At 43.9% G+C, this 16,653-nt stretch overlaps 1 protein-coding gene across 5 annotated transcripts in view; it reads left to right on the top strand.

The window, feature by feature from the left end:
* The window catches only part of ARNT (aryl hydrocarbon receptor nuclear translocator), a 42,244-nt gene that overhangs the window by 13,570 nt on the left and 12,021 nt on the right, over positions 1-16,653 (top strand). For 2 of the 5 annotated variants that reach the window (XM_050931063.1, XM_050931068.1), the window contains exons 4-14: positions 1,806-1,850; positions 5,747-5,791; positions 7,951-8,164; positions 8,323-8,536; positions 9,232-9,331; positions 9,947-10,012; positions 11,107-11,192; positions 11,747-11,823; positions 12,508-12,642; positions 14,831-14,905; positions 15,770-15,921. In XM_050931063.1, the coding sequence (XP_050787020.1) occupies positions 1,806-1,850; positions 5,747-5,791; positions 7,951-8,164; positions 8,323-8,536; positions 9,232-9,331; positions 9,947-10,012; positions 11,107-11,192; positions 11,747-11,823; positions 12,508-12,642; positions 14,831-14,905; positions 15,770-15,921 (1,209 nt within the window). Of the gene's footprint in view, positions 1-741; positions 910-1,805; positions 1,851-5,746; positions 5,792-7,950; positions 8,165-8,322; positions 8,537-9,231; positions 9,332-9,946; positions 10,013-11,106; positions 11,193-11,746; positions 11,824-12,507; positions 12,643-14,830; positions 14,906-15,769; positions 15,922-16,653 lie in introns of all 5 variants that reach the window. The other 3 variants (XM_050931066.1, XM_050931067.1, XM_050931065.1) reach the window with 3 other exon arrangements.

The following is a 16,653-nucleotide window of genomic DNA, read 5'->3' on the forward strand; positions in this document are numbered from 1 at the left end:
TAATGGAGGAAAGCAAATGTGATTTAACTCCTTTTAGATCTTTCAAAGGCGAGTTAAGCAGCTGTTCAATGTGTCCTTTGAGAATACAAGTCCAGCCTAACAGCATGTTTCTCCTATAACAAGGTCAAACCCTTTTGCTAATGAGCTGAGTTTCCATTACTGTCCTAGCAATTTGCCATTCCATCTATTGTACGGAGGCTCTAGGTTAGCTTACAGCAGCCCCCTACAGCTGAGAACTCCCAGTGGCTGCAAACGTCCCTATTTATCATAATGCATATGGAAGATTGGGAAGTCATGAAGAGCTCATGTAATTAATCTGTAGTTACATGGATCGTTTTTTTGATTTAGACAACTCTAATGCAGTCGTAGGATGCATTAGACGAGGTATTTCCAGTAGATATGGGGAAGCGTTATTGCCATCATACAAGGCAGTGGTGAGACCTCTTCTGGAACACCGTGCTATTCTGGTCTTCCATGTTTAAGGAACATGAATTCGAACTGGAACCTGTAGCCCTTCTCTGCATGATCAGAGGAATGGAGAACCTACCTGAAGAGAGGAGACTTAAGCAACTTTTCTTGTTTAGCCTAACAAGGTGAAGGGTTTGGGGGAGATATGATTGCTCTCTTTAAATACATCTGAGGGGTAAACACCAGGGAGGGAGAGGAGTTATTTAAGTTAAGGGCCAATGTTGGCACAAGAACAAATGGCTATAAACTGGCTAACTTTAGGCTTGACATTAGCTCAAGGTTTCTAACCATCAGAGGAGTGAAGTTCTGGAGCTGCCTTCGAAGGGGAGACATAGGGGTAAAAAACCCTAACGTTTATGAGGGGTGCCTACAATGGTAGATGGCCCATCCGCGACTGCTATTAGCAAGTATCTTCAATGGCCAGAGATGGAACACTAGAAGGTGAGGGCTCTAAGTTACTACAGAGAATTCTTTCCCAAGTGTATGTCCTGTGGGTCTTGCCCACATGGTCAGGGTCTAACTGACTGCCATATTTGGGGTCGGGAAGGAATTTTCTCCTGAGATCAGATTGGCAGCGACTCAGGGGGATTTTTTCATCTTCCTTTGCTGCACTGGTCACGGGTTGCTTGCTGGTTTGAACTAGAGTAAGAGGTAGATTCTCTGTCATTTTAAGTCTTTTACTGAAGTCCTCGGATCTAGATTTACTCAGCTTGAGGCTATGGGCCTACCACAGGAGTGGGTGGGTGAGTTTCTGTGACTTGCAATGTGCAGGAGATCAGGCGAGATGATTATGACGTTCCCTTTTGGCCTTAGAGTCTGAGTCTAATGAAGCTCGCAATCCATATGTCAATTTGTCAGTTTTTCCCAGGCTGCATGGCATTTTGCTATGCAATTTAATGCCATTCAAGCTTTGGAATGGCTAATGAGCATGACAGTGGTTCCGGCTTCTTTATTTTTGTAGTGAATGTAGGATTTATCTACTGAATTCTAAGTCATTGAATGGGTGAGGCTATGGGAAAAATGGCATCTTCAGAGCGTAATTTAAGCCATTTTACTTACGACATTGAGGCAATGAGAGGTGATCTTGGTATGAGATCGCTCTTATGTGTCATATGGAAGAAATGTAACTAATAGGCTTATTAATCTCTAAGCACTTGAGAATGGGAAACAAAGCTATGACTTCACTATGTCAGGTTGTAACTTGTATTCTACATAACTGGTGTATTTTGTTCAGTGTGTGGCTCTCCCACACAATTTAATCAGCTTGTTACTTTATTGATGAAAAGGAATGACGTGTGAGTATTTTAAAACATTTTTTTCCTTTCTTCCCCTCCTAGATGTGATGATGATCAGATCCCAAATGATAAAGAGAGATTTGCCAGGTAAGAATCCATAAAACCCACAAAGTCCTACTGCTTACATCTGGGGCACCTCTCCTTCCTGGTCGTGCATGTTCATCACCCTTCTCATTTTTTGTGTTTTTTTTCCTGAGGAAAGCCTACATCTTGCACGAGGGAAGCTAAAAATCCTGCAAAATTGCTTTAGAGCAGCTTGATTGTAAAGTATCAAACTAATTCAGTGTGACTTTTTTGCGATGCTTCTCCTTGTTCAGCTGTCGATTAGGAGCCCCCAGATCTTATAAAAATACAAGTGTGCCGCATGCTTGTAATGAACTGTACTTGTAGAGTGTTTCCTTTTCTACCTGTAGTATGCCTCCTGCGTGTTGCCTACTTGTGTATTTTGTAAAGGAATTCTGCCAAAGCGGTGTGGATAAATGAGTTGGGTTTTTTTACAGACCAGATAATACAATAGCATTATTAGAACTCTTTGACCTTGAAGTTTGAGGGAAGTGCCTGATAATGTTGGTGCTGTAGCACTTTCCTCAAGCACAGCTGAAGTCAGTGGGAGCTGAGGGCATTGAACGCTTTGCAGGAAGCTCTCTGTACCATCCAGAACTGGGCGCTGGCACTGTTGTATTTCTCTGGTTGCCTTGGGTGCATTGAAGGGGCACCGCAGAGCTAGAGTGAAGCTAATTTAAGCTGATTTGAAATGTTTAATTTATATGTTTTTTTACTGTGAGTTTGTAATGTTGCCAAACGTTTGTGTTATGTATGTTCTGAATGCTGTCTCCAGTCCACATCTTCATTGTGAGAGTCCATTTTGTCTTCTGATTTTGCTAAACTCTTAGCCAAAATAAGCAGCTCTAAAGCATTAGCATCAGTGCATGCAATGACTTGTATTAAGCAGCTAAATCATGCAGCTAGAACCAATGAATGCTCTAGATCGATATGCTCCTGAGCTTGGTGGAGTTAAAATACAGACTTTAGAGCATGAGGCTCATCTCTGGGTATAAATTATGTCCCTTACTCAATGTCAGAACTGCTAGTATTCCTCAGGAGAGAAAGCAAAGGATGTTACTTGTGTTTATAAAGAACTTCCATTCACTAAAATGCTGTGGGCAAAGGGCCTTGCAGCGTAGTGGGTCGTGGATCTTGAGGTTTGGGGGTGCAGAGGAGGCAGGAATGGTACTGACCCTTCCGTAGGGAGCCCTTCTCAGGCAGAAGGACTCTGTGTGCGCCAGCGTTGGGCCTCTGAAAGGGAAAAAGATTAAAAATGGTGTGTGTGGGGTTGCTCCTTGGGTAAGCTATAGTGTTCCTGTGCTCGAGTTCTATTGTTACAGCAGCTCTGCATTTCCAGGTTTCTTTCCTAACTCCTTGTTTCTGTGGGTTTGCACTGGAGCTGTAACCTTCTTAACAACAAAAATCGCAGCACAGAGAGCGAACTCTCAAAACCAACCTCTTCAGGTCTGTTAGGGGCAGTACATACATCTACAAGATAACACTATGGGCCCAACTTCACTAGGCTTTTGTACTTTGAGTTAATTGCCAGTTCTCTTCAGTTCACATTAACCAACCTGCACTGGCTAACCTGTGTGAAGAAGACTTCTTTCCCTAGTGTAAGTATGGCCTTGGTGGCTTTTGAAGAAACTTAAATATAATAAAAAAAGGCAGATTCTTTTAACATTATCGATGCATTATGTAGCATAGGTTCTCTTGGTATCATGTGATGTGATATCCTAGGACTGCTCTACAGGGTCGGACCGTTAGCTCTCGACTTGGATATACTGTTTCAGTCCCTGACCCTTCCGAGGAGTTGAGTTAACTCTATAATACTCCAAGCCAGTGGTGCAGTGTTGCACGTGAGGTTGTGTGGAAATTCATCTTGACCCTCTGCATGTGATCAACTTATGCCTTGAAGTATGAGATCAGGTTCTCCTTATCTTGGCATACATAGCTACAAATGTTAGCAGCGATGGACCTTATAATTACCCAGGTTAAAACAAACAGCTGCTGCCTTTAACCTCCACTCTTGTGGTTAAAAAATTAAACAAATGAAACAGCGGGGGCATTGAGCTGCTAATGTGCAGGACCACCGTGTCCAACATCATTCTGCATATCTTCAGCACTTAGTGTCTGTTCCTTAGTGATGTAAGTGGATACATTCTCTCCTGTATGTGTTGACTGTAAGGCAGCCAGCAAGATAGCAAGTTACTTCAAGTGTAGAATAGTACTGCAAATATGTGGGCATTAATTGGTAGAATACAGGTCTGTCGTATCTTAGGCGCATTTAACATGCGCGATTTCAGCTTTACGCGGTTGGCAAAAACAACAAAAAAGAAAAATAACAATTTAAACACTGTTTCTGTAGTGTGGGCGATTCTGCCACCATTACACTCAGTGTAATTTTGACTATACGCGATTTTCGCTTTACGCGCTAACTGCGGAACGGAATCCCAGTAAGATAAGACAGACCTGTATCAGGGTTGGAAGGGACCTCAGGAGGTCATCTAGTCCAACCGCCTGCTCAAAGCAGGACCAATTCTCAACTAAATCATCCCAGCCAGGGCTTTGTCAAGTCTGACGTTAAAAACCTCCATACGTTGCTGCTGTATGATTACTCTTTATCAGTGTGTAGAATTGGAAACTTTCACTGCTGGTGGAATGATGAATGCAGTAAAGATTGGGGTTGGATAAAATATATATTTATACAACACATTCGATTGTGATACCCAGGGACAAAAGTCCTTTGTATCCATGGAATTAAATTGCACCTATTTTGCCCATTAATCCATCTCTACTGGGACCTCTGAGCATCTTTCATATGGCCACAATTTACCAGCTGAGAGTCTCTTTTTCTTCCCCTGCTCCCCCTCTTTTTCCTCAAAATATGTATTGAGTAAACCAGGGCTCTAAAGTCAAACATCAGCTATTCAGTACAGGACTAATAACGGTTTTAAGGGCCAGTATATCACAGTTGGCCAGTGCTAGAAACTTATGCTCCACTCCATGAATCCTAACTCTATTTTGAAGAGCGTGCTTTTTTTATGCCTGGCAAACAGTGGGAGACTAAACATAAAATTGTAGCTCCCTGATTTATAGAGAACATTTAGTATCTGAAAACTTACAAATGTAGCTTTTGAATCATGATGTGGTACCTAAAGCAACCTGATTTGAAGGACAGGGAGGTTTGGAAAAAATACCAGCAAACTTTTGAAAGTCTCTCTCCCCCTTACCCCCAATATTTTTCTGTAACAATGCTATACGAGCAAACGTGGGGGTGTGATTATAAGGTTTCTGTAGGCTCCTTGTTTAGATGGCTTGCACAATACCTTTGTGGTTTCACCACTCATGCATAATGTGGTTGTCTCAAATGTATGCCAACTCCGTCTCATCACGTGGTGTCTGTGTATTTTACAGTGTTATAAAGGGCACTTGTGTGTTGGTCTCTGACTCTCTTGGCATTTGTGGGTGTCCTTGTATGCGAAGTCTGAGTGTCTTTTGTCTAACTCACTAGTATGTTAACACTACGAATCAACAGGCTGTTTATATTGATTAAAAATACCTTCCTTCTCGTTATTTAGGGAGGTAAGTGTATTTTAATGTGACTGAGAGTCAGGACTTCTGGGGGCTTTTTCCAGCACTGCTACTGACCTTCTGCAAAATTATTTGTGTGCCTCGGTTTACCCATCTGTAAAAATGAATCTGACACTTGCCTACCTTATAGGCTTGTTTGATGTTTTCAGAGCGCTTTGAGACACTTTGATAGAAGATGCTAGATAAGTGTATAACAGAATACGTTTAATGACGTCTTTGTTTTGTGATCTGTCTTATTACAGAACAGATGTATCTGCAGGTTTGGTTTCCTAATACATCTTCCCATTTTTTCATTTCTTTAAACTTTTTTCCATTTTAGCTTAGTTCACTAATTTTATTTTTAGGTCTGATGATGAGCAGAGTTCAGCGGATAAGGAAAGACTTGCCAGGTAGGTAGGAGAATGGAGATTTCAAGCATGGCAAAGCAGAGTACTTCCTCTCCTTGATGTTTCTGCAGGCATCTCCACCTTTTTTTTCCCTTATCTGCTGCAATAAAGGACTTGAAACTGGACAAACTTCTGGAAATCTGTGTGATAGTAAAACTTCAAGCTGTATTCTCCTTGTGAGAACATCTTGCAGGAATACCCTCAAAAGAATTGGTTTGCATCCAAACCCAGACAGCAGGAAGATTGCAGGGCAGAGTGTGGCTGGGCCAGCGCTTTCACAGATTACTGTAGCTCTGCTAACTTCAGCCTTGGCAAGTAAAACCTCTCTTCTGCTAGACTGAGAGAGGCTAGGTGCCGGAATACCCAGTTTGTAAGCTCCTGCCCCATTGCGATGGTGCCTTTTACCACGGTATAAATAGATATCACATTTGTATTGGACAGACTTTTTCTTAACGCAGTACTATGCCAAATACTGGTTTGGTGTATGGCCAAACAGAATGGGCACGGTGCTGTAAAAGAGGAAGGTTTTTTGTTTGTTTTTTAATGTGTTATTGAAAAGTCACTCCTTAAGTAATTCACAGAATCATTACGTGGGTTTGTGTGTTTAGAATCTGACAAGGTTCTCGTTGGCTTATTACATTCTATCTAAGAAACAGAGACACTTTCTGGAAATGCAGCATTTCAGAGTTGAAATATTTCTGACCAGATAAGAAAAAGATGGTCAGTGGCTTAAAGGAAGACCCCTAAGTGTGTGTCTGGCGGACGAGGGACTTTTTAGCTGCTTGTGTAGACAGTAGAATGCAGTACTTCCAGGAGTCCTCGTTCTTCTTCAATTAAGCAGCGACCCCACGATCTCTCGTTACGGCTGCCTTGCAAAATCCTTCTTTTGGGAAGAGGTTTTTGCAATGGGGCAAGTAAAATAGCATTGATTGATTTCCCCATTATCCCGACAGGGTAGGTGAGTAACACATGTCTGGGCAGGTAAATTTTTGTTGCAACAATGGAAAGCTAAATTAAAGATGAATGGGATATTCAAAGCACTGTGCCAAACGCCATTCTCCCTTCAGCATAAAGAAGTCCCCATTAAAAACTGCATAAGCCTAATAGATGAGACTTCATTTTTTTTAAAGTTTTCCCTTTTTCATCTATCGTATTTAGTTCATTTTTTTTACCGTTTCTTCCACTTGCTGTCATCCATCCAGTTTCATCTCCCATCGTGTGATTCCTTGCATCTGATCCACTCTGTTTGCACCTCTAATCAATCTTTCCTATAGGAAACCTGGCATTATCTTCTGGTTTGAAAAATACACCTTCATAACCCAACTAAATTGCACTTGATCCATAAATGCAACATGTGAACACATGCTAGCCTCTATCCTGGGGGTGCCAATAGGGAATGTTCCCCAGGAGCAGACGAATTGCTGAGACAGGCATGTTAAACCCACTAGTGGGATCAAATCAAGGAACCTTAGTTCTAATGTATCTCTAGGAATCTGTACCTCTGCACCAGTGGTAATGTGGTGGGACACGAGGTACAGGTATGTCTCTCACAGGTAAGGACATTGGGCTGCTTGTAGAGTTCACTTTGTTTTATACTAGAGATGAAATTAGCAAGCCATAGTCCCTAATGGTTGTATATAGAAACTCCAGCAGTGGACAGAAATTACATTTACAACCACTCTACAGCCTTCTTGTGTCCCCAGCATGGCGTAAAAGGTGCTTTAGTGTAACAGAATCAGGTCTGTAGAGTTTACTTATTTCAAAGGAGCATCACCACAGTAACTGTGAGGAAACCTCTATTGCTGTTGTAGGTTAGTGGTTTTCTGCAGAACTGTGGTCTCGATCAGCTGTAGAGGGCTTCCCGTGTTGAAGTAGCTGAGCCCTAACTTGGTGTCCTTCGAGACTTCTTCAATAAATATAATTTAGCGCAAGATGCTCTTGTGTTTGGCAAAGATGTCCTGGCTCTAGCTTCTCTCCCTTGCACTTGTTTTTCCCATGTTCTTTCATGCATGCCCAGCATGGGAGGCTTTTGCAGCCCTTCTGACGACCCTGGCCCATCTTTTTGTTTTGCGCGCCGGCCTGGCGGGAACCCAGGAAGGGTGGACGTGGCAAAAGAGCTGAGCCGTTTGGCTCTTGTAACCTCTCCCCATCCGCTTTCCCAGGGAGAATCACAGCGAGATAGAGCGGAGGCGTAGGAACAAGATGACCGCCTACATCACGGAGCTGTCAGACATGGTGCCCACCTGCAGCGCCCTGGCTCGCAAGCCTGACAAGCTGACTATCTTGCGTATGGCTGTGTCTCACATGAAGTCTTTGCGGGGCACTGGCAACACTTCCACTGATGGCACCTACAAACCCTCATTTCTCACTGATCAGGTCTCTGCTGATTTTGCTTCTAAGGAAAGACTGAAAGAGCTCAATGTGTAGCTCAGCCAGAGGGCGATTAACGTGGGGGGGACCTAAGAGCTTGAAGGTAGCTGGTGGGTGATGACTGTCTCGTCACTGGGTTAAGATCATGTCTATTCTGTATGCAGGAACTCAAACACTTGATTCTAGAAGCAGCCGATGGCTTTCTGTTCATAGTGTCTTGTGAGACCGGAAGGGTGGTATATGTCTCGGACTCGGTGACTCCCGTCCTGAACCAGCCACAGTCCGAATGGTTTAGCAGCACCCTGTACGACCAGGTGCATCCTGACGATGTGGACAAACTGAGGGAGCAACTCTCCACCTCGGAGAATGCTCTGACAGGTAAAGCAGCCTGCTGTGGAAACTGTGCCCTGCCGATGATTCCCAGAATTTGTAGTGCACCTGTTGGCCTGGCATGTGGATGGTCCTATGAGGCTAGAACTGGATCGTTCGTATTCCTAATAAGAGGAACAGACCACCCTGGGCCTCTAACAAAGATCCTGAGGATGCATCAGAAGATGCATATAGGCTGAATTTCCATTGTTCTTCTTGTTCACGGCGCTAAGTCTGTTACTGGGAGGGGCACGCTACTACATCCCTGTTAAAGCATTGCATCTCTCACTCCATCCTCAAATATGCATGGACATGAGACAGACACTACCTTTCTATCTGACAAGTGGATGGGCTGCCAAGGAACCCTTAAACAATGTGCCTGGATATGCTCAAGCCGTTTAGCTTTGAAGTCTTTCCTTTTACCCCTCTAGCATCAGAGCTGACCGTAATGCTGTCAGCCTCTGGAGCAGGGGACCAGCTTCTGTAGGAAGACCCAGATCAAGAGCCAGTCTTTAGTTTCAGTGTCATGTGGGATTTATGCACTGCTGTGTCCTATTTTAAAGCTGCTTATGTAGTAGCTGCTGCTTAGAAAATTAAGTGGTACCCGTATTCTGTCTGGTGTATCCTGGTGATACTGAGTGATGATCCCAGAAGTTGTCCTGCAGAGCAGCGTCACTTTGCTTGTCTTTTTCCTCCCCCCTCAGGCCGAATCCTTGATCTAAAGACTGGGACAGTCAAGAAGGAAGGCCAACAATCCATGAGAATGTGCATGGGCTCAAGGAGATCCTTCATATGTCGAATGAGGTAATACGGGGACTCTGGTAGATGATCTGGTTGCATGAGCCCATGGCTAAACCTGCGAACTGGCTGCTTAACCAATATCAGAGCAGTTAAGCTTTTCTCTGTCTCTTTCAGCCTTCTTAGGTTCGATGAAGTGGAAGGTGGCTCTGTAAAACCTGATTTCCTAATGGGGTTCAGCTCTAAGACAGACTTACTTTTCCCACTCTGCGTTAAGGGGATGGTACAGCTCTCAGAAATGTAACCACAGGCAGCTCAAGGACTCCGAGTCTGTTCCAGCTCTGCCATTGACTTGCTCTGACCTTGGGCAAGTCACCTAGCCCTCTGCTTCAGTAAAGTAGGGCTAGTTACCCCCAAGAGGCGGTAGCGATGTTGGCTTCTCCCATCGACATAGCACTGTCTACACCGAAAATTCAGGCGATGTAATGGTATTGCTCAGGAGTGTGGATTTGTCTCACTCCTGAATGACATCGTTATACTGACATAAGTTTGTAGTGTAGACCAGGGCTCAATTCATGTTTGTGAAGCATTGTGGAATCTTGAATAAAGGGGCAAAGTGTCTTATTTGCAGTCTTTACCATTGGGGTTTACACCTTTTTTTCCCCCTCTTGACTGCTCCAGGTGTGGCAACAGCTCAGTGGATCCAGCCTCCATGAATAGACTCAGCTTCGTGAGGAGCCGATGCAGGTAATCTGCAGTGATCACATTTAAAGGTGATGCATATGAGTCTTGCACCACATTGAGTAACAGAGTAAAAAAAAAAAAAGACCTGAGAGCGGTGTGGGTTGCATGGTACATAAAGCATATATGAGATGCTATAGCACAGCCTCTTTGAGTGCTTAAATACTTACGCTGTCAATGGAGAGAGACCTTAGCAATGTCACTTTCCACAAGACACTGTTAATGTGCAGATTAAAACTTCAGACCCCATTATTCTATGCAGTGTATAAATTAAAGTTCCAGCAGTAGAGCACAGGTTGAGATTCTGTCCCCGTAAGCTTTAATATATTTTGAAAACAAGGGCAGTGTTACTTTTAAAGGACTTTAAGGCAGGCTCAGATGTCTTCAGTGCCTGGAAATTACAGCACCTGTAATAACTCATTGTGCACGCGTCTGACCTTAAGAACATAAGACCGACCATACTGAGTTAGACCAGTGGTCTGTCTAGCCCAGAGTCTTGTCTTCTGACAGTGGCTGGAGCCAGATGCTCCAGAGAGAATAAATAGGACGGCAGATCTTCAGTAATCTATCCCCTGGCATCCAGTCCCAGCTTCTGGCAGTCAGAGTCTTAGGCTTGGTCTGTACTACAGAGTTAGGTCGATATAAGGCAGCTTAGGTAGTCCTAACTCTGTGTCTGTACTACGATGTCCCTCCCAACGATGTAAGTCACCCACTATGCCAATGTAATACCTCCACCTCCACAAGAGGGGTAGCACTTAAGGCGATGTAGTTAGGGCAGTGCAGTGTCTGTGTAGACACTGCGTTATGTACATCACCTGTTGGCAGTCAGCCCCATGTGTGGCTTACACCTGGGAAAACCCCACCCTCCGTGCCCCGGGTCTGACAGCCCGAGCTGTTTGGGACACCCAGAGTATGGGGTTGCGTCCCTGACCATCTTGGCTAACAGCCATGAAGGGATCTAAATTAGATGTCATTGGGCGGGCAGGCTCAGGGACTACTCCCTCCCTGAAGGCCCTTCATTTCAGTTATTGAAAGAATCCAAAATAAGCTGAGCCTCTTAAACATAAAAATAATAATCTTAATTGTTTTGTCTTCTCTAGGAGTGGCTTGAGTGCAGTGAAAGATGGGGAGCCCCATTACGTGGTGGTGCACTGCACAGGGTATATAAAAGCCTGGCCCCCAGCAGGTAAGGAATCATGCCAGCTTCTGGAAGTATTTATGTTACCAAGTCTGCTCTTAAGCCAGTCTGTGTTGTTGGTACGTTCTTGTTCTTGCTTTTGCTTTCAGACTGGCCATGCTGCTAAGCCGGGGTGTTTGGAGACACAATTCAAAATTCAGAGAGAACTAAAATGGGTACCGAACTCTGCTGAATCAGTTCCTATAGGTCTGAGAGTTTATCGAAGGATGGGATGTTCCTGGTGGTCAGGAAAGTGGGTTGCGCTTTCAGAACACAGTCCACTAGAGAACCCGGGGCTGAAACTAGACTCACATTATTCTTTCCTTTGACTTTCATATAACAGTTTGAGTAAGTTGAAAACTGCACAGGCTTTGAACTTGAACTTGTTTTTAGCCTGTCAAACCCTTTTGACTAGGAGAAAGTGACTGGCAACAAAATAACAGAAAGGTGTGAAATGTTGAAATCAGAGCTGCTTCTCTTGCTGCTTCCTGTGTGGGATTAGGGGTTTCTGGTACGCTTGTCATGCTGTAATTCCTTCAACTTTCTCTCGTCTTTTGTCTCAGGTGTCTCATTGCCAGACGATGACCCGGATGCTGGCCAGGGGAGCAAATTTTGCCTTGTAGCCATTGGCAGACTACAGGTCAGTAGAAACTTCCATTCAGCAGGAATGTGGTGCTGCTGAGAATTAAAGCACCTTCCTATTTTCTCTCCAAGGGCCTTGAGCAGTATATTCTCTCCATGCAGCCCATCTCTGTTCCTTTCCTCCCAGCCGTGTCATTTGTGGGTCTAGATAAAGCAAACACAATAAATTTCTGGAGAATAAAACTCTGGCTTGCAAAGCCTACAGAAACTTAACGGTGGATTTCCCACAAGCCCAGCCCAGCATTCTGAAACCTGCCAGGTGCATTCTGGGGACTGATATGCCAGCAAGTGCACTGAATGCCCCATCTGGCTTCACAATCCCTGCTCTCTATCTCATGCTGGCATCTCAACTCATGGGGGTGTTGTGAGCATCACTGCCCTTCGGAAATGTGCAAAGGGCTGTATAACTGTTAGTAAATATTTAATTAGCCTTTGAATTGGGTATGGATTTACCTGGGCTCAGATGCAGCTTTATTCCACCTTTCTGACATACTTTAGAGACATTCCTATTTAATATCTGCCTCCTGTTCCTTTCCGAGCAGCGATGCCTGCTTCATGGTTCAGTGGGAGAAAATTCTGTTCAACCAGGCCAAGCACCCATTGTATATGTGGCTGGGAGGGCACGCTTACACGTCTCAGTGGCTTTCTTTAAACCTGAAACCAAATCTGTCTTGCTTTTCAGGTCACTAGCTCACCCAACTGCACAGACCTGAACAGCATTTGTCAGCCAACTGAGTTCATCTCCCGACACAACACCGAAAGCATTTTCACCTTCGTAGATCACCGCTGCGTGGCTACAGTTGGCTACCAACCACAGGTGAGAAACAGTAGAAGCTTCCCTATGTAGATTGCTGCAAATCAGACTGGCTTTCCCTCCTCCCTGCTCCACATGTCATGGCTTCAGTTGTCTGATAGAACTGAGCTAAAACAAATTAGTTGTTAGGTATTGAACCAGCCATCAATTTCGGCTCCACTAGTTGCTTAGAAAACAGATGAAAGGTGACAAATCTGAGGAACTGTCCCAGTTTTGAGGTGTCATTAGAGGAAGTTTTGGAACAAATCAATACATTAAACAGTAACAAGTCACCAGGACCACGTGGTATTCACCCAAGAAGGAGCTCACATATGAACATGCAGAACTAACAACTGTGGTATCTCATTTAAATCAATTTTATTTCCAAATGACTGGAGGATAACAAATGTGACACCAATTTTTAAAAAAGCCTCCAGGGGTGAGCCTGCCATTACAGGCCAGTAAGATTAATTTCAATACCAGGCAAATTGGTTGAAACTATAGTAAAGAACAGAATTATCAGACACCTAGATAAACACAATTTGTTGGGGAAGAGTCAACACAGCTCCTGTAAAGGGAAATCGTGCCTCATCAGTCTACTGGAATTCTTTGAGTGTGTCAACAAAGACGTGGAAAAGGGTGATCCAGTGGGTATAATGTACTTAGACTTTCAGAAAGTCTGTGACAAGGTCCCTCGCCAAAGGCTCTTAAGCAAACTAAGCAGACATGGGATAAGAGGGAAGGTCTTCTCATGGATCAGTAGCTGGTAAAAGATGGGAAACAATGGTTAGGAGGAATGAATGGTCAGTTTTCATAATGGAGAGAAGTAAATAGCGGTGTCCCCCAGGAATCTGTACTGTTACCAGTGCTGTTCAACATGTACATAAATGATCTGGAAAAAGGGGTAAACAATGAGGTGGCAAAGTTTGCAGATGATACAAATTTACTCAAGATAGTTAAGTCCAGAGCAGACTGCGAAGAGTTACAAAGGCTCTCACAAAACTGAGTAACAGGGCAACAAAATGGCAGATGAAATTGTGTTGATAAATGCAAAATAATGCACATTGGAAAACATAATCCCAACTGTACATTCAAAATGGAGTCTAAATTAGCTGTTACCGCTCGAGATCTTGGAGTCATTGGAGAGTTCTCTGAAAACAACCGCTCTGTATGCAGCGGCAGTCAAGAAAGCTAACAATGTTAAGAGCGATTAGGAAAGGGATCGATAATAAGACAGTAAATATTATAATGCCGCTATATGAATCCATGGTATGCCCACACCTTGAATGCTGGGTGCAGTTCTGGTCACCCCATCTCTAAAATATGTTAGAAATGGAAAAGCCACAGAGAAGGGCAACAGAAATGATGCCAGGGCGTGGAACAGCTTCCATATGAGGAGAGATTAAAAAGACTGGGACTATTCATCATGGAAAAGAGGCGACTAAAGTGGGATAGGACGGAGGTCTGTAAAATCATGACTGGTGTGGAGAACGTGAATGAGGAAGTGTTACTGACCTCTTCATGTAACACAGGAACTGGGGTCACCCAATGAAATTAATAGGTACCAGGTTTAAAACAAAGGAAGTACTTCTTCACACAACGCACAGTCAACCTGTGGAACTCATTGCCAGGGGATGTTGTGAAGGCCAAAACTATAACTGAATTCAAAAAAAGAATTAGGAGGATAGGTCCGTCAATGGTTATTAGCCAAAATGGTCAAGGATGCAATCTCATGCTCTGGGTGTCCCCAAGCCTCTGACTGCCAGAGTCTGAGACTGCCAGGGGATGGATCCCTCAATAATTATTCTGTTCGTTCCCTTGGAAGCATTTGGCATTGGCCATTATCAGAAGACAGGACCCTGGGCTAGATGGAGCATTGGTCTGGCACAGTGTGGCCATTCTGATGTTCTTGTGTAACATAGGTCAGTGGAGGGAGGTGGATCTGGCATATATTTAGAGCAAATTTGATTGAAGCAAGGTCTTTGACTCCACTTCTGAGTTACAGATTAAACATCAGGGTCAGCTGCTGTGGTGCTGTGTTTTGTAACAGTGCATCAGTTCCTAAAATAGGTGGATGGCCTGAAGTTTTTGTCCCAGAGAGTTGTATGTGGGAGTTGTAAGCATTAGTCCAAAGTGGAACTACTCGAGCAGGCCGAAAGCAGGGAGTCTGCTTGTTAAATGGAGACTTTTTTCTTTTCCACTTCAAAATTAGGAACTCTTGGGGAAAGATATCGTGGATTTCTGCCACCCAGAAGACCAGCAGCTTTTGCGGGACAGCTTTCAGCAGGTAATATATTTAGCCACCTTGGCTGCTTACAAGTTGATCTGCATCACAGCTCGTAAACCCATATTCCTATTGGCTGTCTGCTGTGCACTGGAACTAAACTAGTTTAGATTTTTATCAAGGCAGCAAATCACACCTCGCTGGCCTTAAATTTCTCAGTTACTGAGTAGCATACATTTGAATAGATTATTAAACACAAGAGAACTTGCTAATATGCAAAATGAAACTGGGTGGGTTTGCGTGTCTAATTTATTTTTGAATTCCTCCTTTTGCTGCTAGTTGTCAGAGACCAGAGATGTGAGTACAAAGTCTTGATATCAAGGCCATGCTTCAGTGGCTGTGTTCAGACACCAGTTCATCTGCCTTGCCATGCGTAAGGTGTCCGAACTTTAAATGGATGTGGCTTGCTGGCCCTCTTGGTGCTGTTACTCTCTCCTCTGAGGGCGCTTGACTTGACAGGGCAGGAAAGACTCCACTACTGATGATTCTGAAAAGCAGCTCCTCATTGGTTTTACCCAGTAGTAAGAGAATCATAAACTGGACAATCTTTAGTTGCTGGAGAAATTAATCTTTTTGTTGTTTTTGTATATTCCATTGCTGCAAAGAGCATTAATTGAAGGCATAAAAAATGCTACATTCCACTCCCATATCATCATTCTGGCAAGTCAGGACATTGGAGGAATATAAAAAGAGTTTAAAAGAATAGAGTAGTTGTATTGTGGCTGGGAAGCAGGGTACAATATTGTAGCCTTACGACAAAGAGTGCCATAGTCAGCTACTAGCAGGGTGGGTGTTTGCTTATAAACAACACTGTTCTCAAACGTCTTCTTTTTATCAGGTATTACTGATGGCGTTAAATTTTTCTAGGTGGTGAAGTTAAAAGGCCAGGTTCTGTCAGTCATGTTCCGATTCCGGTCCAAAAACCGTGAATGGCTCTGGATGAGAACCAGCTCCTTTTCCTTCCAGAACCCCTACTCAGATGAGATTGAGTACATCATCTGTACCAACACCAACGTTAAGTATGTACATGGCAATGGCTTTCAATCCATGAGCACTTTCAGCGATAGCATGTGCACTTTGCCTGACCTAGTGCCTCCCTGTATGACCAGCTACACAGACCGGATGCTTTATGAGCTCGGGTTCTCCCACCATCACCCCCTCTTTCTCCCTCCCTCCCCAAGCTTCTGTGCTTTCCTGAAAAATCACTAACTACATTGGGCAGTATCCTGACCGTGGTGCAGTGCCAGCTACGAAATGTTTTTAATATTCATTTGGATGCTCAGTTGGGAGTTTAGGGCGCTGTCAAAATTCAGTTGTTTAACTTCTTAACGTGCTGGTGGTGCATTGACTCTTCAGGCTGTATATCTGCGTTTGGAATGTTACTACTAGGAGAATATATTTTAACATAGCACTTGGCTTCCATGGCAGCAGGACGAGGCATGGATAGGTTGAGGACTGGATTTTAAAAGCCACCCTTTGAATGTGAGCTGAAAAAGCCTCAGCTGACACTAGAAATTAAATATTGACTTTGGCATTGTCTGCTTGCTTCAGTAGCTCATCCTAGAGTCAGGAAAGAATCTCCACTAATTGTGACACTGCAATAAAAATTGTGCTCTCTCTGTTACTATCTTCACGACCCACCACCCTTTCCCTTCTTGGCCATCATGGTGGCGTGGCAATACTGTGCCATAGTTGGCTGTCCATCGTGGGTAGTCGAGGGATGCTGCCTCTTCCTAGGGGGAGCACAAAAG

The sequence above is a fragment of the Gopherus flavomarginatus genome, chromosome 20 (assembly GCF_025201925.1).
Source record: "Gopherus flavomarginatus isolate rGopFla2 chromosome 20, rGopFla2.mat.asm, whole genome shotgun sequence".
Lineage (NCBI taxonomy): Eukaryota > Metazoa > Chordata > Testudines > Testudinidae > Gopherus > Gopherus flavomarginatus.